General features: G+C 41.0%; 1 protein-coding gene across 1 annotated transcript in view; it reads left to right on the forward strand.

The window, feature by feature from the left end:
• Positions 1-25,303, forward strand: part of LOC126252803 (tektin-3-like) — a 166,098-nt gene that overhangs the window by 139,788 nt on the left and 1,007 nt on the right. Inside the window, exon 8 of the mRNA XM_049953738.1 lies at positions 3,359-3,581. Within this exon, the coding sequence (XP_049809695.1) occupies positions 3,359-3,581 (223 nt within the window). The remainder of the gene's footprint in view (positions 1-3,358; positions 3,582-25,303) is intronic.

Here is a 25,303-nt window from a genome sequence, read left to right on the forward strand (position 1 = left end):
AGTTTCAGAAACTCAAAGGGATGAAAAAAGGCATTGTCCAATGTCTGCTAAGGGTCTGGAGAAAATGATTACAAAATTCAAAAAGACAGGGGCTTTTGAAGTAAAATGTGGCAGAGTGAAGAAAGTCAATGTCTGTCGAAGATTAGGCCATGGCATTGCTGGAGCAGTCTAGTGGTGGTACACAAACACGTAGTGCATGGGGAATTACCTGAACACTGGACATGCCTGTGAACGTGGTCCGTAAAATCCAATGAAACATCCTGTATTGCTATCCATACAAAGTCACCAGTGTTCAGGATTGCTTCCTTGCTGAACTACCAGCAAGACAAACATTCAGTCTGGAATTTCTAGCTGGCATGCATGTGGACATAGGACATTCTGTGGGCAGATGAAGCCCATTTCCATCTCCAAGAATATGTCCATACACAGAATTGCAGAAAATGGACAACAGAAAATTTGCACACACGTCAACCAGTACCATTCCATTTTGCAAAAATGACTGTGTTGTGTGGGTTAATGGTATCATTTATCGTAGGCGGTTTTTTTTTAGGAGATGAGTCCTGCGGGTCCTATTACCTGTACTGGCAAACACTATGAGAGACTTTATGCACCAACATCCAGTGTCATCCCAAGTCTACAACAGTGGATGTGTGGGTAGGATCATTTTTATTCCAGATGGCGCTCCTCTGCACATTGCAAGCAAGTTAAGTGGCTACTGCAGAGGCTTTTCAGAAATGCTGGAATTATCAGCCATCATTTCCCTACAGCTTGGCCATCCAGATCATCTGATCTTTATCCGTGTGACAACTGGCTGTGTGGTTATCTAAAAGTTGATGTGCTCTGAGTACATACATAACTGAATTGAAGGCACACATTGTGCACTTCATTCTGATTGTGATCCACGAGACAGTCTGATGTGTTGTGGAATGTGCTGTTTGTCAATCTCAAGTTGCAGCAGAAAATGGTGGACAGCATATTGAGCATGTCTTTCGCCAGTCTCATGAGAATTAGAAAGTGATGTCATTGTGATTTTTATGTAGTTTTTGGCCCCAGAAAATTAAAAACTAATGTCATTTTGTTTTGTATGTGGTTTTTGGTCTCCAGACAATTAAAAACCAGTTTTTGACATCCAGTTTGGTACTACCTAGCCAGGGTGGATGGGCTTACTTAACTAACAGTGTCACAACTGTTGATTGTTGAATTTGTGCAGTGATGCTCAGTTGGTGTAATTTACAGCAAAAACCATAGCCATTGTATTCCAGTTCATCTGCTGTTTGTACTGAACCCGTTTATTTTAAAAAGCGTACAATGTCATTTAGTGGCAAATTTTTTGTTAATTTTTTTTATTCCTTGACATTTCCCCCTACATCAGTAGTATGCTGTTCAGATTTGTGCACCAGCATCCAATGCCTTTCCAACCCTACAACAGTGTGGATGTGTGGATAGGATCATTGTTATCAAGATGATGCTCCTCTGCACATTGCACAGCAAGTGAAGTGACTGCTGCAATGCCATTGATTTGTTTATTCTGGGAAGTGGTTCTCTTTCTTCAGCATTTTGAAACAGGAACTTTAATTATGGACACCCTGAAGTTTAAGTGATACACCACATTAAATGTCTCTCAGAATGAGTCATTTTTAGTTGTTTCATTGTGCTAAAATGGTGGTAAATATGGCTTCACTTGGAAAAAATACATTTCCACTCATTTTAAGCCCTTCATTTAGTAGCATAAATAGTTAGCTACAACAAACGAACTGCTTCTTATCACCTAACAATGATTGTTTTACTTACCTTCATTCTTTTGTTTATAGATGAAATCATCTTGTCTGCCATTCTGCACTGCATTTCATTAAATTTTGGACAGTTAAATAGTTTGTTTTCAAGGTCATGTTCCAATTTTTTGTTTAATAAATTGCACACTGAACTCATATTGTACTGTTTTCAGATTCACAGTTATTTGCAAGAAAGTAAATCTCACTAGAACTCAGGCACAATGCCCTCACAAAAAGGAACTTGCTAATAATGGTAACGGGACATTTTTCATGCAGGTATTTCCTCTGTTCATTTGTGAAACTCTCGTTAGGTGGTGATACTTATGTTACAATATTCTGGTGCACTCTGGTGAGATAGCTACAAAATTATTCCCACAGTGAATAGAATTGCCAGTTCCAGAAAAAAATCTATCTAAAACACGCTATAGAAACAGTGATACTTAACAACCGTTAATAACACATGAAAACATAGAGATATACAGAGACATGGCTCTGGTAGTGAAGTTTCAGCTGCTCTGTTCATTCCCTTTTTATGTAAACAACAGAACTTGAAAATAATGTGAAAATTAGTGGGATACTCTTAGGCTCTGCTAGTTGAGCCTTCAGGAGGCTCATAAGAGCTGTACTCTGTGGAAGCAATGCCCCCAAGACCCTACTACATATATCTAACCTTCATATCAAGGTGCAGCCTTAAGACTAGCTGCTACCTGTTTGAAAAACATCGCTCGATATCAATTCCAGAAATTTTGATTGCTGTTATTCATGTGGGAAATATTTGAAATATGTCCTCATAATTTAAATTCTGTAACACATTACAGAGAAATATAGTTTGAGGTGTCTTTGTCTCAGAGCCTTTAACTACAAGCCACATCTGCTGTGACTGCTACCCATTCATGAGGGTTCTGGCAGTTCGTAAGACCTGAATGCTTGTAACCAAATACACATCATTTTATATCCTTCTACCTAGGACCACTTTCCTTTTTTTTGTGGGGATGGGTACCTGCCTTTGATCACAACCATTCATGCTGATACCATGCTGTATCTCACCCTGCTTTAGCTTTCCTTTCATACTCTGTCATTTTCTCTCCAGTCTTCAGTACTTATCCTCCAGCGTACCTTCATGCCTTTCTTATTCCACCCATTTTTGTGACTCAGTTTTCCAACTTTTTTCCCTTTTTGTGTTTGCCTTTTTTGCCATCTCTAACTTAAGAAAGTAGTAAGGTAGTGCATTATTTACTGCATTGGGCTCATATGTAAGAAGAGTGGGATCAAACACTGTCTGACCATCCAGATTTACTTTTGTCTATTTTTTTGTCATTTAACCCCATGTTCTATCATCCTTTTAAAAAAAAATGGTCTTTTGTTTAATAGTCTATAATTCATGATCCCACAACACTGCTGACACCTTTCCCTTTGTCTTCATCTCTCTTGTTTCCATCTATTGTATGAGTCCTAATTTGTGTGTTCCTGTCAACTGTGTTAGAGGCCACTGCCCTTGTATGTAATTCTGGGTAAGCCAACTTTTTATGTGTGTTAAACATTTTTGTATTTATTTTTCTGTGATGCATGAGTTATTCATATTTCAGGGTGACTGTTCCAGAAACATGGGCTGAGAATAGTAATCGCATAATCCAAAGATCACAAAATGAGCGTTTTAAGTCTTCACAGTCTCGTTCTGACAGTGATAATCTTATAAATGCCTGTGCAAATGAAATCTGGAATTCATGGAATGCTACAAATAATTCATTGGCAAACAGGTCATCAGAAATACTGGAAGCAAAGAATAAATTACAAATGCATTTACATAAGGTAATTTTCTGTTGAACAGCTTTAAATCATCATCATGATTTACTAATTTGTCTTAAAAATAGTCAAAATAACTCAATGACCAAATCATAATACAAGTATGCATTTATGTCAAATTATGCTAGTAGTTTGACTTATACACATGTTTAAAGAAAACATTGTGTATTTTGAGAAGAGGTAGTACTAAAAAAATTTCCTATAATCGTAGGTCCAGAAACACAGAACTTTCTGAGATTCAAAATCTTATCCATATGGGAAGTTGAAAAACATTTCATTTCTTACTCGAGCACATTCATTGTATTGGCACTCTGTCAACAGGACCAAAAGAGTTCAGTTACTCTAGGTACACATTAGTCTGAGCATTAGGTAGACAATAACCACTTGTGTTGTTTCAGTTCTCTAGCACTGTCGTTTCAGTCATGTTAGTGAGTGTTATTTTACAGTAAATTACTTGCAATCCTAAGTGTATAATGATGTCTTATCTACCTATAGAAATGGCTTCAGTTTTGTCCTTACTACTCTATTATTATGCTACTTGCATGTACAAATTGTCCAGCACTCTGTCTTTTTGGTTTCCACTACTAGTCCATAGGTAATATCGTGGATGTGATTTTCTGCTGTTGTCTAGCAAATGAAAGTAGCTTATGAGCCTGTGCCCTCTTTACAGAAAAATGTCCATGTTGTTAGGTACCATCTTGTTAGCTGTTTATCTTGTATAAAGTAAAGGCACTACAAATGTCAAAATTGTAACAGTAAATTTCTTAAGCATTGGTAACAAAGTTCCTCAATTTATCACCCTGCAGGCAAGTTGTCATGCTCAGATTGTACTTGGAACCAAGAGCTGGATGAAACCCGAACTAAAAACTCCAAAATATTTAACAATGCATGGAATATATTTGAAAAAAGACAGGTAGGACTCAATTGGAAGGGGGCTCTCCATTGCAGACGACAAAAATATTGCGTCTATTGAGGTCAGAATTGAAAGTGACTGCAGAGTTATCTGCACATGAGTAACTGGCTTAGGTGATGTTGGTTAATCATTACATGATTTTACCAGCCAGCCATTTCCACTATAGCAGTTGTGATATCATTCAAAAAAGTCTACACTCAGTAGCCTGGAAGGACTTTGGTCATTCCATATCAGTTGCAGGTGACTTTAACCTACCGAATATAGTCTACGTGTCTATGATTCTTTGAAGATGGTAATGAACAGACAGTCTTGTAAAGCAGTTCTGAACATGTGTCCGAAAACTGTCTTGACCAGCTACTCAGACAGCCCATACACAATGGAAACATTTTAGACCTGGTAACAACAACCAGCCCTGATAGGTCTTTATACTGACAATGTCAGTATAGAGACAGGGATTAATGATCATTAGATCATCATGGTGACAATGGATACTTGAGATAATAAATCAATCCAGAAGGTTAGGAGAATTGTTATCCTGGAAAGATCAAATAAACAGTTGTTAGCATCCTATTTATACAATGAATGGAGGTACAGGAATTGCGTTCAGAGTTCAAAATAAATGTAAATGGTGCTCCAGGAAGCCAAGTAAGTGGATTAAGAACTGAAAAGACCCACCAAGGTTTTATAACAAAATATGGAAAATGCTGTGGAAGTAGAGAGTGTTGAGTCTGTTCAAAAAAGAACCAAAAATATCAACAGGCGTGAGTAGGTAGAATGATGTGAGAAGCATACAACTTCCAGTGTTATACCTCAGCAAAAAATCTCGCTGATAATCCAAGAAAATTCTGATCCTATGTAAAGTAACTGAACAGGTTGAAGGCTTCTATCCACTCACTCATCAAACAGCCTGGTATACCAACAGAAGAAAGCTAAAGTTTTAAATTTCACTTGTAAAAAGTCATTCACTCAGGAGTATCATGCAGACATACCGTTGCTTGACTGCTGCACAGGTCCCCTTATGGAGAACACAGAAATAGGCATCCCTGGTATTGAAAAGCAACCAAAAGAGCTGAACACAAATAAATCCAGATGGAATCTCAGTTCAGTGTTAACAGAGTGAACTCTCGGCATTGGCCCCTTACTTAGCTTGCATTTATCACGAATCTCTCAACCGATGCTAACTTCCAAATGACTGGACAAAAGTGCAGGTTGAAATATGCTCACTATTTTTTTTTTTTATTTACTTAAATTTGGCATATTTCGTGACAGTACCTTTTCCGTAAAATGTTTACTTGGCTATATTTGTCTTGGCTTCAGTTGTCTAGTGGAAGTATGATTCCACAATGCAGTTTTGTCGGCTGCAGAAATGACCTGGTTCAATGCGTTTGCCTCATTTTTGGTGCTTCAAATACCATTTCTTCAAATGTGGTTTCTTCTTAAAGTTTATACAAAAAAAGTAGTAACATAATTCCTTTTTTTTTTTTTTGTTCACTTCCAAATTATTATGACTGTGACCTGCTTATTGTTTTACCGTCAACACACACCAAGCGTTCACTGCCGACTGACTACAGTCAAAGACGACTCCAGCGTCAAAGACATTTTACACAACACACAAGCTTCCACTTGTAATCAGTCTCTTTGATATTCTTAGTCACATTTACTAATAGTAATCAATATGCTTTCACTCTCAAAAATATAAGTAAATTAGCATATAATAAGGCAAATTACAATAAAAAAAATTCTGACAAAAATATAAGAAAACATTTACAATTTGGTATCGGCAAATCCGGTAGAAAATAACACATCTCCCAGATCCATTACAAGGTGACTCCTGCATATAAGAAGGGTGAAAGAATGGACCCGCAAAATTACAGACCAATATCCTCAACAATGGTTTGTTGCTGAATTTGCGAGCACATTCTAAGTTCAGATATAATAAATTTCATTGAGACTGAAAAGCTTCTGCCCACAAATCATCACAGATTTAAAAAGCATCAATTGAGTGAAAGTCACCTCCAACTGAGCAAGGTGGCACAATGGTTACCACACTGGACTTGCATTTGGGAGGACGATGGTTCAAATCCATATCCAGTCATCCTGATTTAGGTTTTCTGTGATTTCCCTAAATCACTTCAGGCAGTGCTGGGATGGTTCCTTTGAAAGGGCATGACAGATTTCCTTCCCCATCCTTCCCTCATCTGATAGGACCAATGACCTCGCTGTTTGGTCCCATCCCCCAAATCAACAAACCAGCCAAACTCATCTTGCCCTTTTGTCATATGATATCCTGCAAACCACGGGTAAAGGACAACACGCGGATTCCATATTATTAGATTACCAGAAAGCATCTGACACGGTACCCCACCATAGACTGTTAATGAAGTTATGAACATGTGGAATATGTTCCCTGAGATGTGAATGACTCAGTATGTTGTCCTGGATGGTAAGTGTTCATTAGAGACAAAGGTATCATCAGGAGTGTCACAGGAAAGTATTGTAGGACCATTCTTGTTGTCTACATACATAAGTGATCTGACAGACAAAGTGAACAGCAATGTGCAGCTGTTTGCTTATGGCACAGTTGTGTACAGGAAGGTGTCTTTGTTGAGTGATTGTAGGAAATACAGGATGATTTAGACAGAATTTCTGTTTATTGTGATGAATTGTAGTCTGCTTTAAATGTAGAATAAGTAAGTTAATGCAGATACTTAGGAAAAATAATCATGTATTGTTTGAGTACAGTATTAGTGGTGTGCTGCTTCACTCAGTCACATTGATTAAAACTCTAGTCATGAAGTTATGTGAAATGGAACAAGCATGTAAGGTCAGTATTAGGGAAGGTGAATGTCAGCTGGAGAGAATTTTAGGGAAGTGTACCTCATTTGTAAACAAAGCACCAGTACAAACCATTTTTGAGTACCGCTTGAGTGTTTGGAATCCCCACCAGGTTAAATTAAAGGAAGACATTGAAACAGTGCTGCTAAATTTGTTAACGGTAGTTTCGATCCATACGTGAATATTACAGAACTCTAATGTTTTGTGAACTCAAATGTGAATACACGAAGGGAGGACAGCATTCTTTTCATGATATGCTGTTGAGAAAATTTAGAGAACTGGCATTTGCAGTTGACTGCAGGCTAGTTCTACTGCACCAACATACATTTTGCATAAGGATTATGAAGACAAGACAAGAGAAGAGAAATTAGGGCTTGAACAGAGGTATAGAGACAGTTGTTTTTCTCTCACTCCATTTACGAGTGAAACAAAAAATGACTGATAGTGGTGCACAGTGTCCTCTGCCATGCACCTTATCATGTCTTGAATAGTATAGTTGTAGAAGTACAAGTAGTCTGGTATTATTTTATCGGTGGCGTCTTATATACAATTGAAAATTGGCGTTTCCAGTAATTAAGATGTCATGTTATGTTGAGAGATAGATAAGTACTTATCCACCTCATTTCCTCCTTTGCCTGATTTCAAAACTCCAATTACTGTAGCTTTATCAGACATCTTGGGTAGTTTTCCAATTCTCAGTATTTTATTGAAGAAGTCTGTGTTATTTCATCCAGGGGACTGTGCTTTAAGGAAACTCAAATACTCTCCTGTATTAAACTTCAGAGTGCTCAGAGGGAATTTGAGTGTGTGTATGTTGAAATCAAATGCATAGTGAGGGTGAAATTCAAACAAAATCTCTTTTCATGTAGTGATTTCTTCACATTTTATTAACATGCCATGAACATGTACTTTTGAAACTTTTATTTATCTGGCATTAACTGCATTAGCATTTACATTTGTCTTGCTTCTTGGTATATGTGGAACTGTACCAAGTTTCGTTTTAAAGTTCCTGGCTTTACAGCTGGAAAGCATCTAATTCAGTCCAGCTATGGATTTATGTTAATCATGTCTTCTGTTTTAATTGAGAGCCTTCAATAGATCATCATTTATTATGTATTACTGCTGATATTGTGTGAGCAATTTGTGACATTATTGTGTCTGTCCAGGTACATATAGACATTGGAATCCAAGTGGTACGAACTTTTTTCTTTGTAGACACCTTGTATAGTAGTAGATTATTATTTCTCATCTTTTATCTGTCAAGTAATTATCATGGAAGAAATATTTTTGATAATATGTGTTACAGGCAATATGGTGTATGTCAGTTTGATTCAGTACTAAATCAACTTTATAATCTTTTGAAGGACTAATTGGAGTCAATATCAAATAGGTTATGGGAGCAGGAAGAGATTAGTGAAGTTTCCACATCCATAAAGTATCTTATGTTCAGAAACCAATAAATCAATATTGTTAGTATCCGTTGTTGTCGTTGTTGTGCTCTTCAGTCCTGAGACTGGTTTGATGCAGCTCTCCATGTTAATCTATCCTGTGCAAGCTTCTTCATATCCCAGTAACTACTGCAACCTACATCCTTCTGAATCTGCTTAGTGTATTCATCTCTTGGTCTCCCTCTACGATTTTTACCCTCCACGCTGCCCTCCAGTACTAAATTGGTGATCCCTTGATGCCTCAGAACATGTCCTACCAACCGATCCCTTCTTCTAGTCACATTGTGCAACAAATTTCTCTTCTCCCCAATCCTATTCAATACCTCCTCATTAGTTATGTGATCTACCCATCTAATCTTCAGCATTCTTCTGTAGCACCACATTTCAAAAACTTCTGTTCTCTTCTTGTCCAAACTATTTATCGTCCATGTTTCACTTCCATAAATGGCTACACTCCATACAAATAGTTTCAGAAATGACTTCCTGACACTTAAACTCTACTCGATGTTAACAAATTTATCTTCTTCAGAAACGCTTTCCTTTCTGTAGTGTCAGCAGACTTGCCAACACTACGCACACTAATTGAAAGAGGCGGCCAAGATGCACGCGCTAACTCACGAAGGATGGAGTGAGGTCTGAAACAGGAGACTTAATGAATGCTATAAAGAAAAGTACATATCTTCTGGACTACTTAACTTTTAATCCTTCCTTTGTATACATCGTTCTTGATGAGACATCTGGAGATTGTGGCGATACAAGTGAGACTCTTTAGATACAAGCTATCTAAGGCTAATGGCGCCTTGCTAGGTCGTAGACATGAACTTAGCTGAAGGCTATTTCACTGTCTCTCGGCAAATGAGAGCAAAGGCTTCGTCCGTATAGTCGCTAGCAACGTCGTCGTACAACTGGGACGAGTTCTCGTCCGTCGCTTGAGACCTGCCGTGTGGTGGCGCTCGGTCTGCGATCACACAGTGGTGACACGCGGGTCCGACATGTACTAATGGACCGCGGCCGATTTAAGCTACCACCTAGCAAGTGTGGTGTCTGGCAGTGACACCACATTCCTCCCCTGTAAATCGGCAAACGGTCGTGTTATAAGGCTTCCGCCCGCCGTGGGGAGGACCCCATGTTGACATATGCGATGGGGTGGGGAGCCTAACAACAGGCGAGGCTGTGCCACCCGCACCCGGCCATTCGGTCCGAGGGGAGCTAGGAAACGCCTGAAAACCTAGTCCAGGGTGCACGTCAACATGCGGTGTATGCGCCCGTAGAGGGCCGAAGGGTCGACCTCCATGTGGTCGGGGCACCCGACGGGCGAAGACGACATCTGGTCCGGAGCGGGCAAGAGTTCCATGGTGGAGGACAGCTGGTCACGGGAAGCGAGCGGCGGCGTGTGACCCAGGGAGGCGCCAGGCGGCTGCAGCGACGCGCCCACTGCGGGCGGCGCCGGCGGGAGCACAGGCGGCGGCGGCGGTGGCGGCGGCGGCGGCGGCGCGTCGCCATGAGGCAAAATGGAAGGCAGCGTCGGGAACACCTGGGGATGAGGCGAGCCAGTAGATGGGTCCCCAGGGCGCTGACCGGATGGCACCTTCGCTGAAAGCAGACGGGGAGCGGCAGAACCCAGGCGACGACAGAGGTTCAGCTGATTGAGATGCCGACGCACCTCACCAGAGGCCCCCAAAACCAAATACATCGCGCGGCCGAGGCAGCGAAGAATGCGCCCTGCGAGCCAACGCCGTGAACCGCGATAGTTGCGATAGAAAACAACGTCGCCAGGAGCAAAAGCAGTAGTCTGCCGCTGTACTGGAACCTGATGCGGCGGATGCAGCAAAGACATCAAGGTTCGATGAGGACGACCATGGAGCAACTCAGCCGGCGAGCGACCATCGCGGGGCTGAGAGCGATACGAAGACAAAAAGAGCAACAATGCGTCCTCCCTAGAATGCGACTCTTTCAACTTCAACATCTGTGACTTGAAAGTCCGGACCAACCGTTCAGCGGCACCGTTTGACTGAGGCGAAAACGGCGCGGATGTCAGATGTTGAATACCATTGGCCTTGCAGAATGACTGAAATTCTGCGGACATGAATTGTGGGCCATTGTCGGAAACAATAGTCTGGGGAAGACCTTCAATGCAAAAAATAGCGGACAACGCTTGGATGGTGGCAGATGACGTCGTGGAAGACATCCGGACAACAAAAGGAAAATTACTGAAGGAATCCACCACAACCAACCATCGAGCATTCCAGAATGGACCAGCAAAATCGATGTGCAAGCGTTGCCAAGGGGAAGTGGCTGTCGGCCATGCAAAGAATTTCCGCGGCGGGGCGGATTGTTGTTCGGCACACGCCACGCAAGAAGAGCACATATTCGTAATCGCAGCATCGATTCCGAACCAAGTACAGTGCTGACGAGCAAGTTGTTTCGTTCGCACTATACCCCAATGTCCTTGGTGGAGAAGCTTTAAGACAGAGGACTGCAACGAACGTGGGACCACGACTCTGGATTGATCATTATCCGAACGCAACAACAAAACACCACGTCGTACAAAAAGTCTCTCCTTGTGAGCAAAAAATCGGCGAACCAACGGATCCTCGATCCGTGACTTTGACAAGGGCCATTGCGTAGCAACAAAACGCAAAACAGTAGCAAGGACAGGGTCAGCAGCTGTGGCTGTAGCGACACGACGAAAATCAACCGGAAACGATTCGACCACGTCATTGGTTTCCGAGTCAATGAACATGCAAGCAAGTTTGGAAGAATCGAATGCTTTATCCTCAGCAATAGGCAAACGGGACAACGCATCAGCGTTTCCGTGCTTAGCAGTGGACCGATACAAGATATCGTAACGGTACTGCGAGAGGAAAAGAGACCAGCGAATGAATTTCTGCGCTGTACGTGGAGGTACAGGCTTGTTCGGATGAAAAAGCGATGTCAAAGGTTTGTGGTCTGTGATGATGGTAAAGTGACGACCATACAAGAAATCATGGAACTTAGTAACACCAAACACGAGAGCTAAAGCTTCTTTCTCTATCTGGGAATAATTGCGTTGCGCAGACGAGAGCAATTTTGAAGCAAAGGCAATAGGACGATCATGCGATCCATCTTTGTGCGCAAGCACAGCACCGATCCCGAAATCCGATGCATCTACCATCAACAAAAGGGGTTTCTGAGGATTGAATGGCGTAAGGCAAGTATTTGAAAGCAACGCCGATTTCAACCGGCGAAAGGCGCGTTCGCATTCCGTCGTCCAGACGAACGGAACACCTTTACGGCGTAAGCGATGAAGCGGAGCTGAAATGGAAGAGGCATGGGGAACATATTTATGGTAGTAATGAATTTTTCCCAACACACTCTGTAGCTGTTTCACATTTTGCGGCGAAGGCAACTCCTGTATGGCACGGAGGTGCTCTGGACTCGGATGTATGCCTTGGGCATTAATTACATGTCCCAGATACGGTAAGTCACGAGCAAAAAACACACACTTGTCCTTCCTCAAGCGAAGACCATTTTGTCGCAAGACCTGAAATAATGTTCGTAGGTTGGCTAAATGTTCGGCTTCTGTCTTTCCGGAGATCACAATATCGTCCAGATAGTTCGCAGCAGTAGGGACCGACGCACAAACAGTTTGCAGATATTGCTGAAACAGTGCAGGGGCGGATGCACACCCGAATGGCAGTCTGTTGAATCGGTACAATCCAAGATGCGTGTTAACCACCAAGACGCGCTGGGATGCTTCGTCCACTGGTATTTGCAAGTACGCATTTGCTAGGTCCAATTTCGAAAAGTATTTACCCGGGCACAGTTTATCAAAAAGATCTTCCGGGCGGGGCAAAGGAAAAGTTGCAGTCACAAGTTGTGGATTCACAGTTGCCTTGAAGTCCACACAAAGTCTCAATTTTCCGGAAGGTTTTGGCAAAATTACTAAGGGTGAGGCCCAGAGAGAAGCCTGCACACGTTCAATGACACCTTGAGATTCTAAATCGTGTAATGTTCTTGCAACCTCATCACGCAATGCGTGGGGAACATTGCGCGCTCTGAAAAATTTCGGTTGCGCGTTCTCCTTCAGTTCCAAATGTGCTGCATAGTTCTTAGCGCAACCAAGGCCCGGTGCAAAAATGTCTGCAAATTCTTCACAAAGACTAGCAACACTGGCGGAAGGCACAGTCTGATTCACTGATAGGACCTGATTTACGATAGACATGTTAAACAACTGAAATAAATCTAAACCAAACAAGTTCACTGCCGTAGAAGAATGAAGAACGTAAAATGACACAAGTTTTGTTTGTCCCTTGTATGTGGCAAGAAGGCTGCACTGTCCTAACACAGGTATCTGCTGTCCTAAATAACTATTGAGCTGAACATTTGCGGCACGCAACGGAGGTTTGCCCAGTTGTTTGTACGTGTCTTGATTGAGCAATGAAACTGCAGCTCCGGTATCGAGCTGGAATGGTATCACTTTGCCTCCAAAGTCTAAGTCTACAAAAAGTTTATTGTCCTGCCGACGACAAGAGCGACTTTCACGTGCAATTTGAACAGATACAGGTACAGAAGTACTTGCGACTTTACGGGATTTCCGGCGACGTCGACGCACACTTTTTGTGGGACGAACACAGTCACTGTTAGATAAAGTGGCACTGGACGGGGTGGAATTAACGACATGAATGTCCATGGGCGAAGGTCCACGAGCCTGATTGTCCCTGGTTCGATTCCGGCGTGAAGCAAAGGGCCTGGAATGGTTTTGATTGTCTGATCTTAGCTTTTTCTGGCAAACACTTTGAACATGTCCTTTCTTATGACAGTAAAAGCAAATAGCTTGGCGTGACGGGCAATTGTCACGCGAATGTCTAGTTGCACACCGCGGGCATGATTTTAGAACTGCATTGGCATGCTTACGCGGCTGGACTCGTGTTTGCGAGCTAGGCTGCAGCTGCGCTGACGTGCGCGAGGGCCGTTTAGCGTCCCGTGCTGCGCGCCCGGCGGGCCGGTCAATGCGACACACTGCTGGCGAAGTTTCAAATGATTCCTGAGCAAAGTCAAGTGTGTCTTGCCTATCCAATATGTCTATCACTTGTTGAAGGGAGGGATTTACTAGTTTCAAAATCTGTTCCCGTATGCGAACATCAGAAACGTTCTGTGCTATTGCATCACGCACCATAGTATCTGAATACGGAAGTCCACATTCACATGCAAAATCACAATCCCTAGTAAGTCCTTGCAATGTTGCAACCCACTCCCTATTAGTCTGACCGGCCGTACGTTTGGTACGAAAGAACGTATACCATTGTGCAACTACATTAACTGTCTCTTTGAAATAGGCATCTAAAGCAGACAAAATTTCTTCGTAGGACAGAGTTGCCACGTCGCGTTGGGGAAACAACTTCACTATCACACGGTAGGTGGACACACCGACACAAGAAAGCAAAAACGGCTGCCGCTCATTACCTTGAATTCTGTAGGCGGCTAGATGGAAGCCTAATTGTCGGGACCATTCCGGCCAGGTCTCGTGGGCTGCGTCAAAGCTATGAAACGGAGGTGCAATCGCGTGTGGTGGCTGCGGTAGCGATGAAGCGGCGGCGGCCGCATCGGGGTGCAGCGCACGTTGACCCTGGACGAGCTGTCCAAGGGCATCCAAAAACGCCTGCGTCTGCTGATTCTGCAAGCGATAAAATTCGGACAGTACATCTGGAGAAGCCATGACACAAGGAAATGCAAGCAATGAGAAAGAACAAGATCCTGATTAATCCGCGGCGCCAAAATTGTAGTGTCGGCAGACTTGCCAACACTACGCACACTAATTGAAAGAGGCGGCCAAGATGCACGCGCTAACTCACGAAGGATGGAGTGAGGTCTGAAACAGCAGACTTAATGAATGCTATAAAGAAAAGTACATATCTTCTGGACTACTTAACTTTTAATCCTTCCTTTGTATACATCGTTCTTGATGAGACATCTGGAGATTGTGGCGATACAAGTGAGACTCTTTAGATACAAGCTATCTAAGGCTAATGGCGCCTTGCTAGGTCGTAGACATGAACTTAGCTGAAGGCTATTTCACTGTCTCTCGGCAAATGAGAGCAAAGGCTTCGTCCGTATAGTCGCTAGCAACATCGTCGTACAACTGGGGCGAGTTCTCGTCCGTCGCTCGAGACCTGCCGTGTGGTGGCGCTCGGTCTGCGATCACACAGTGGCGACATGCGGGTCCGACATGTACTAATGGACCGCGGCCGATTTAAGCTACCACCTAGCAAGTGTGGTGTCTGGCAGTGACACCACACTTTCCATTGCCAGTCTACATCTCATATCCTCTCTACTTCGACCATCAATAGCAAAACCCCTTTACTACTTTAAGTGTCTCATTTCCTAATCTAATTCCCTCAGCATCACCCGACTTAATTCGACTACATTCCATTATCCTCGTTTTGCTTTTGTTGATGTTCCTCCTTTCAAGACACTGTCCATTCCATTCAACTGCTCTTCCAAGTCCTTTACTGTCTCTGATAGAATTAAAATGTCATCGGCGAACCACAAAGTTTTTATTTCTTATCCGTGGATTTTAATACCTACTCCGAATTTTTCTATTGTTTCCTTCACTGCTTGCTCAATATACAGATTGAATAACATCGGGGAGAGGCTACAACCCTGTCTCACTCCCTTCCCAACCACTGCTTCCATTTCATATCCCTCAACTATTATAACTGCCATTTGATTTCTGTACAAATTGTAAATAGCCTTTCTCTCCCTGTATTTTACCCCTGCCACCTTCAGAATTTGAAAGAGGGTATTCCAGTCAACATTGTCAAAAGCTTTCTCTATGTCTACAAATGCTAGAAACGTTGGTTTGCCTTTCTTTAATCTAGCTTCTAAGACAAGTCGTAGGGTCAGTATTGTCCGAACTGATCTTCCCCGAGGTCAGCTTCTGCTAGTTTTTCCATTCGTCTGTAAAGAATTAGCGTTAGTATTTTGCAACCGTGACTTATTAAACTGATAGTTCGGTACTTTTCGCATCTGTCAACACCTGCTTTCTTTTGGATTGGAATTATTATATTCTTATTGAAGTCTGAGGGTATTTCGCCTGTCTCATATATCTTGCTCACCAGATGGTAGAGTTTTGTCAGGACTGGCTCTCCCAAGGCTGTCAGTAGTTCTAATGGAATGTTGTCTACTCCCGGGGCCTTGTTTCGACTCAGGTCTTTCAGTGCTCTGTCAAACTCTTCACGCAGTATCGTATCTTCTATTTCATCTTCATCTACATCATCTTCCAGTTCCATAATATTGTCCCGAAGTACATTGCCCTTGTATACACCCTCTATATACTCCTTCTACCTTTCTGCTTTCCCTTCTTTGCTTAGAACTGGGTTTCCATCTGAGCTCTTGATAATCATGCAAGTGGTTCTCTTTTCTCCAAAGGTCTCTTTAACTTTCCTGTAGGCAGTATCTATCTTACCCCTGGTGAGACAAGCCTCTACATCCTTACATTTGTCCTCTAGCCATTCCTGCTTAGCCATTTTGCACTTAATGTCGATCTCATTTTTGAGAAGTTTGTATTCCTTTTTGCATGCTTCATTTACTGCATTTTTATGCTTTCTCCTTTCATCAATTAAGTTCAATATTTCTTCTGTTACCCAAGGATTTCTACTAGCCCTCGTCTTTTTACCTACTTTATCCTCTGCTGCCTTTAGTACTTCATCCCTCAGAGCTATCCATTCTTCTTCTACTGTATTTCTTTCTCCCATTCCTGTCAATTGTTCCCTTATGCTCTCCTTGAAACTCTGTACAACTTCTGGTTCTTTCAGTTTATCCAGGTCCTATCTCCTTAAATTCCCACCTTCAGTTTTAATCTACAGTTCATAACCAATAGATTGTGGTCCGAGTCCAAATCTGCCCCTGGAAATGTCTTACAATTTAAAACCTGGTTCCTAAATCTCTGTCTTACCATTATATAATCTATCTGAAACCTGTCAGTATCTCCATGCTTCTTCCTTGTATATGGCGTAAATTGAGAGTTACTGTATATCATGTGCACTCAACAAAGTGCTATCATACTTTTGTTAAGAAAATGGAAGATTTATTTGCTGAACTAACTGAATGTAACTAAGATGGCTTTGGGTGGAGAACCACTGTTTATGTTTGTAAATGGCTGTAATGTCTAACTACAACAAATGGAAATTATGATAGAAATTGTACCTAAAACATGAGGGACAGTGAGAAAAAATTGCTGGCACTGGTGAAGACCCAAAGTAGGTACAGAAAGTATTATCAAAAATAAATTTAAGTTTAAATTCTATTGGATATTCAAAACATTAAGGAGCACAACAAAATTTTTCAATATACATTCAAAAATAAGAGTTCATCTAGTCATATTGGGCCGTTACAGTGCTTTATAAATGTATGATTGGCTTCTGAGAAAAATATGGAAGCATGTTTGTCATAAATGATGCCACTTGCTCAACAAATTTGGAGCATTGTTGAGAAAATGAATGATGATTTGGTAGCCGAAATCATATAAAGTGCACTTCCAGCAGATTTCGAACTTGTTATTATGATGAGTGAGGATTCAGGTGTTAATATTACTAGTGATTTAATAAGTCAGTAGTTATTCTAAAAATCAAAGAAATGTCATATTGCTTCAGCAAATGAAGCTACAGATTCAGTGTTAGCAGCAAGTAAGCAGAACATAAACACCAGAAGTCAAACTTCAGTTGCTATTCATATTTGTTTAAATGTTGTAAATGTCAGAAAATTGGTTGTAAGGTGAGTGAGTGTAGATTTAAGAAGGAACTAAATAAATGTTCAAATTCTGTGCGTTCATATAGAAGTTACTGCCGATAACAGGAATAACCAGACAACTATTAATGATGTTGGATATGTTCTAGGCCTGGGAACAACTTGCTGTCACTTAATTAAATGACAAGATATGGATTGTGCATGTTGTTCAATGATGTACAGTGTGGTATATATGACAAAACTGATATTATCATCTCTGAACATCAGTTTAGATCCATGTATTTCTAGTATAAAAGGAAGACAGTCTTGTCAATTTTTTCCTAAAACATCAAATATAAGAGAAGAATATCTCTCGACACAGTACATTCCAGTGTTTGTGGACTAACGAGCATGTCTTTGTGGGAAGGAGCACAGTATCTTCTCACTGTTTCTAATGATATGTCAAGAAAGTCATTCAATCACATTCTAAAATCAACAAAAAATCTGTGATACTTTCTTCAGTCGAAAGCATGAGTAGAAAATGAAAATGGTCTAAAATTAAGATAGTGGAAAAGAATTTGTCAACCAGCATATGAAGTCATTCCTAATGGTAAATGAAATTTGACTTGAAATGACAATTCTTTACACACCAGAACAAAATGGAGTTGTGAATCGTGTATCGGACCATCACTGAAAAGGCAGGTTCAACATTGACAGTTCCAGGACTATGAAAACAGTTTTGTGCTGAAGCCATTAACACAGCAATTTATCTCTAGAATCGATCTCCAACAGCAATTGTTATAATGTTACTCCTGAAGAACTATGGAGCAGTCCTTGAATAAATCTGAGCCACTTACTAATCTTTGGGTGTCAAGCATTTGTGCATGTACAGAAAGACAAATGAACAAAGTTAGAAGACAAATACAGATAACTTATTGGTGTTGGACATTGTGAAGATTCTAAAGAATATTGTAAAGTTGATCCAGATTCACTAAAGACAGTTGTGAAGTGCTATGAAGTGTAGTTCATAGATAATTGAAAATGAAACTGTGGGAACAGCATCAAGAACTGTATTCTGATTGACAATTATGGTATGGAGCAACACTCAACTGGCGGCAGTACATAACATTGTTGAAAAGGCAGTGGAACCAACACAACCTGCTGATGTTGATAGAAATGCAGTTTATCTTGAATTAGTACAAAGTGACATGGAGCAAACTGTGAATGGCAATGTTGACAGGGACACTGAACAATCAGATACAAAACCTGTGCAGTCAGAAATTAGAAAACCATCATGTCAAAAAATACTGAATCCCAGATATTTTTATTACAATTTTGCTTGTTGTACTAATATTCCTGAGCCAAATTCACATAGAGAACCAATGAATCATGGTGATTATGAAAAATGGAAGGAAACTTTAAATGACAGATGTAAGTCATTACTTGAAAACGAGACGCGGACATTGACCAATTTACCAACAAGCAGAAGGGCAATAAATTCAAAATGAGTTTCAAAGTCAAGGAAATATCAGATGGTGGAATTAAATGTTTTGTCACAAAAGGTTATTTCCAGATACAAGGAGTGGACTCTGATGAAATATTCTCACCTGTAATTTGTCAGTGTTGACTTCGCACACTGTTAGATTTAGCAGCAGAATTTGATCTTGACATGGTACACATGAATGTTTGAACAACATTCCTATATGGTGATCTTGATGAAAAGGTTTTCATTCATGAACCTGAACGCTACATGAAGGAGAGAAAGGAGATAAAGGTTTGAAAACTAAATTTATAGTTTAAAATAGGTTTTACATTTTTGATATTACAAATTGGGTGTAATGTTATGTAAACTGCACCTAAAGAAGTCAGAATATGATCAATGAATTTGCTACAGAAATAAGAAGCAAAATACAGTAGAGCGTCGATTATCCAAACATCGGTCAACCGAATGACCGCTTAACCGAACTGTGTACTCGCTTGCACCTGTTACCCTCCCACCCTACCGTCCATCATCCCCCTCACTCCCAAACCAAGTTTCCCACAGTAGTCGCCGCACTGGGCCACCGCTGGCGGAACATTGCTTCTAATGGGGCCTTCACAAGGCGCTGCTGACCGGCCAAGCCACCAGTCGCTGTGTTTCAACAATCAGCACACTTCTGTCGGCTTCTCACTGGCAGTAGAAGTAGCGGCAGTATCAAAGCTGTTCACAGCAACAGCTGCGCCAGCTTAGAGTTGAGGCGTGCCGCTCTGCGCAGTTTGAAGGATTGCGTGCCCCCAAGAAGAGCTTCTCACGGCGCAAACAGTCACCTTCTGTTCTCTGTTACGACCACTTGTGTGCTGCTGCGTGAAGAAGTGAACTTGACGATACAAAATGCTTAAATGTAAATGTGTTGTCCTTTCTATGAGGGACAAGTACGAGATTATTGAAAGGTTAGAAGAAGGTGAATCTGCAACCACTTTATCCAATGAGTACAAGGTGGGGAAGTCGACAATTACAGATATAAAAAAGCAAAAGACGAGCATAGCAAATTATATAGCTATGCTTGATTCTACTGATGGATCAACAAGCCGTAGAACTATGAAGCTCACCACTAACACAGATCTTGATGATGCTGTTTACAAGTGGTTTACACAAAGGAGATCGGAAGGAGAACCTATCTCAGGTCCCAGTCTGTGTGAGAAGGCAATGCAGTTCAACGAAAAACTTGGAGGGCCCTCGAACTTGAAAGCGAGCACGGGCTGGTTAAAATGCTTCAAGTCAAGACACGGCATTCGCGAGCTTACAATACAGGGAGAAAAACTGTCGACTGATTCTTCAGCAGCTGATTCTTTCAAAGTCAAACTAAGGGACGTATAAAGGGAAGAAGATTATGCTCTCGAAAATGTTTACAATGCTAACAAAACTGGACTTAACTGGAAAGCTTTACCGAGAAAAACTCTTGTTTCACGTCATGTATTAGCAGCACCTGGTCCTAAAACAAGCAAGGACCGTATTACAGCTTTGGCTTGTGCTAATGCTACTGGAAGTCACCGACTGCCTATGTTCATCATTGGTAAAAGTAAAAAAACGCGTTATTTCAAGCACATTAATATGTCAGCCTTGCCTGTTGTGTACACCTCACAAAAGAGTGCCTGGATGGATAGTACGATTTTTATGAAGTGGTTTCTGGGCATTTTCGTACCCTCTGTAAAAGCTCATCAGCTAAAGAATGGGAAGAGGGAGAAAACACTACTTCTCCTTGACAATGCACCAACTCATCCGTCATGTGATATTTTAAACAAAAAATACGTGTTCATAAAGGTAATATTTCTTCCACCTGACGTAACCTCCTTATTACAGCCCATGGATCAAGGCGTTATTGAGACTTTTAAACGATATTACAGGAAAGAATTGTTGCGTAAGTTATTGTTAGAAAGAGAAAAGGATGGAGAACAAAGTCTCTTAAGAAATCATAAGAATATTGACTTGAAAGATGCGTCCTACATGATCAGCGCAGCATGGAATAGTGTAAAGGAAGAGAATTTGAAGAAAGCCTGGAACAAAATTTTGGACACAGAAGAAAATTCACAATGTATGATTGAAGATGATGAACAGAATGATATGTCTGAAATTCTTGGTATGCTAAAAGAAATAGATTGCCACGAATGTGATGAAGAAGACATTCATGAATGGATGAATATCGATGATGCAGATCCAGGACACCAAATCATGCAGGACAGCGAGATTGTAAACGTCGTCACTGATAAAGATGACGCCGCCAGCATCTCATCAATCAGTGCTCCAGAAAGTGAAGATGAAAGAATACCAACAGCTTCTGAGGCGTTCACTTGTTTAGATACTGCCTTACGATGGTTTGAAGCCAAAGATGAAAGTGACCAGTTTCAGATATCTGTAATGAAAAAAGTACGTGAGTTAGCTGCTCGTAAGCGTGTAGGCTTGCTTAGACAGACCAAAATAAAGGATTTCTTTAAACGTTAATTTTGTGTACTGTGTGTATTGTTTATGCAAAATGTGTATGTAATATGTATATATTTTTGTTTAATAAACTGTGCCACATACTATATATTCCTACTGAAGTTGTCTTTGTATGTTACTTTGCAATGCTAAAAGAGATGCCTGTTTTTATGAATAAATTTACTGTACAGTACTTCTTTTTGCCAAATAAACATGTGCAGTTCGATTATCTGAACAAAACAGTTTTCTGAACACCCATGTCCCCCAATTACTTCGGATAATCGACGCTCTACTGTATGTGCATTCTGGCCGTTTATGTAGATGACTTGATCATCTTCTGAATAGAAGTAGTAAGTGGATGAAAAAATTGAAGAAAGAATTGATGAATCAATTTAATAGGAGAGATCTCAACAAATTCAGTTGGTGTCTTGACACAAGACTAAAATGAGATAGAAACAAGAGATGAATAGCATTGGCAAACATGTTCAGGAAATTTGGTGTGGAAGACTGGAATCCCATTGCACATCCACTCAAACCTGTTTTGAAGATAACAAAAATGTGAAGAAAAATTGACAGGTAAAAAATAACTTGTGCATTCCTTATCAGCCAACCTTTGGGTCATCCGTCATGCTCATGGCATAAGACGGGACTTAGTGTCTGTTTTGGGGATGAAAGTAGACTCAACTCAAATTATGAAAAAATCCACTAATTATAAGATGCATCAAAGGCACAGCGAATACAGGACTAACTTTCTGAAAAAGTGGAACAACCAAAACTGAAGGCATCTGTGGTGCCAATTATGCATCACATCTCAATCAATGGCTACTATATTTTTATGTTAGTCAGGACAGAAATTCCATGGCATTCAAAATGGCAACAAATAGTTTGTCAGCTGCACAAGCAGAATATATAGCCCTATCAACAGCAGTGTAAGAAGCAATATACCTTCAAGGATTGCTGTGTGAAGGGTGTTTTAAACATAGTCAAAAATCAGTAATTGCACTCTGTTCTATTGGAGGTTCCATTGTATTGAGTCACAATGGTGCATCATGCACAAAAATAACACATCGATGTGAGGCAGCACTGTATCCTTGAGTTCATGAATGCAAAAAAAGTTCATTGTCAAGTCAAACAGTAAGCCAAGCAGCAAGATATTTTGTTACGAAGGCACTGCCAAAGGTTAAGCGTCACTGGTGCTGCTGGATAGTGCAACTTTTGGAGTTCACAAATTAACATTTCGAGAAGATGCTGGTATGTTGGGAACAGTTATGTTTTTTCTTTGTAGGTACCTTTTACAGTAGTAGTGTGCTGTTTTTTATTTTTGATCTGTCTTGTAATTATCATGAAATAAATAGTTTTGATAATATGTGTATGCGAATTCCATTCATTCCGTGTGTACTTAATAATGTTTTAAAAGGATTGATTGTAATCAATATCCAACAGATTTCAAACAAAATCTCTTTGAATGTATTTTATTTCTTTACAGTTCATTAATGTGCCTTGTCCAGTTTAACTTTTGAAACTTTTATTTACCTGGCAGTAACTGCATTACATTTATGTGTGTGCTGCTTCTTGGTGTACATGGAAATGTACTAAGTTCCCTTTTAAAATTCCAGGCTGTATGGTTGTAATGCATTTAATTCAGCCTGACTGTGGACTTGTATTCATTATGTCTTCTGTTTTGATTCAGGGCCTTAATATACACTATGTGATCAAAAGTATCTGGACACCCCCAAAAACATACATTTTTTCATATTAGGTGCATTGTGCTGCCACCTACTGCCAGGTATTCCATATCAGTGATCTCAGTAGGTATTATACATCATGAGAGAGCAGAATGGGGCACTCCGTGGAACTCACAGACTGTGAACGTGGTCAGGTGATTGGGTGGCACTTGTGTCATTCATCTGTACGTGAGATTTCTACACTCCTAAACATCCCTAGATCTGCTGTTTCCAATGTGATAGTGAAGTGGAAATGTGAAGGGACACATACAGCACAGAAGCAGACAGGCCAACCTCATCCGTTGACTCACAGAGACTGCCGACAGTTGAAGAGGGTCGTAATGTGTAATAGGGAGACATCTATCCAGACCATCACACAGGAATTCCAAAATGCATCAGGATCAACTGAAGGTACTACAACAGGCGGGAAGGAAGAAAACTTGGATTTCATGGTTGAGCAGCTGCTCATAAGCCACACATCACACTGTTAAATACCAAATGACACCTCGCTTGGTGTAAGGAGCGTAAACATTGGACGATTGAACAGTGGAAAAACGTTGCGTGGAGTGACAAATCACGGTACACAATGTGGTGATCCGATGGCAGGGTGTGGGTATGGCGAATGCCCAGTGAGCGTCATCTGCCACTGTGTGTAGTGCCAACACCTAAAATTCGGAGGCAGTGGTGTTGTTATGGTGTGGTCATGTTTTTCATGGAGGGGCTTGCACCCCTTGTTGTTTTGCATGGCACTATCACAGCACATGGATACATTGATGTTTTAAGCACCCTCTTGATACCCACTGTCGAAGAGCAATTCTGGGATGGCAATTGCATCTTTCAACACGATCGAGCCCCTGTTCATAATGCACGACCTGTGGCGGAGTGGTTACATGACAATAACATCCCTGTAATGGACTGGCCTGCACAGAGTCCTGACCTGAATCCTATGGAACACCTTTGGGTGGTTTTTGAATGATGACTTCATGCCAGGCCTGACTGACCAACATCAATACCTCTCCTCAATGCAGCACTCCTTGAAGAATGGGCTGCCATACCCAAGAAACCTTTCAGCACCTCTTTGAACATATGCCTGAGTGGAAGCTGTCATCAAGGCTAGGGGTGGGCCAACACCATATTGACTATCAGCATTACCGATGGAGGGTGCCACGAACTTTCATTTTCAGCTAGATGTCCGGATACTTTTGATCACATAGTGTAGCTTCACCTATTGTCACTGTGTGGTTTCTGATATTGTGTGTATAAAATATCTCATCATTATGTCTGTCCAGCTAAATGCAGGTATCAAAATCCATGTGGCATTAGATTTTAGAGCATCCACAAACCTATGATCATTGACTGGGATTGGAGAGATTCATTGGACAGTATCATAATCTCCCTTCTTAAACTGGTCTCAGTCTGCTTGTGGAAAGTTATAATCAAGGCTGCAGGACTGAGGTAACAAATGGAATTTTTATACCATACTGAATAGTCACTGGTCTGTGTTTATGTCTGAGAATGACTCGAGAGCTTTCTTTTGTGTCGTACTTTCATTGCTGGATGTTGATGAGGAAACTGCACACAGGTTAGAAAAACTTAATGTGCCTAGGTGCTTAGCATTTTAGATGAAGTGGAAACTGTTCACTTCCATTCAGCTCCTCAGTGCAGATCCAGTTCTGTTAACATACACTACAGGCTGACTGAAAGCCTACAGATTGATACATGGGATTGTAGATATTGATCACAGCAACATGGGCAAGCTCAACCACTAGGACAAATATATCTGCTGATCTGTGTTCATGAATTACTTTGGAATCTGTATGTTGTGGCTTGATATATATAGCACTTCCATACTGCTTGTCATTACCTCTCCCAACAATAGTATAGTCACATATTTTTCCCCTGCTGTAAAGATATGCATCATCTGTAGTGTAGGTATCTGCATAGATATTACTACATCTACATTATTCTCCTGCATCATATGAGAGATATTTTCTCTTTGGTGGTGAGAGCGACTCGGTTTAAGTGTCACATTTGTAAGCTCTACGCAGGGTTATTATAGCAGTATACAATATGCTGAAAAGGATTACTTGTAAGTGTGTGTCATAGCATATCCTCATTTGTTGTGTAGCATCTGTGAATTAGGTCAA

The sequence above is a fragment of the Schistocerca nitens genome, chromosome 4, assembly GCF_023898315.1.
Source record: "Schistocerca nitens isolate TAMUIC-IGC-003100 chromosome 4, iqSchNite1.1, whole genome shotgun sequence".
NCBI classification, from domain to species: Eukaryota; Metazoa; Arthropoda; class Insecta; order Orthoptera; family Acrididae; genus Schistocerca; species Schistocerca nitens.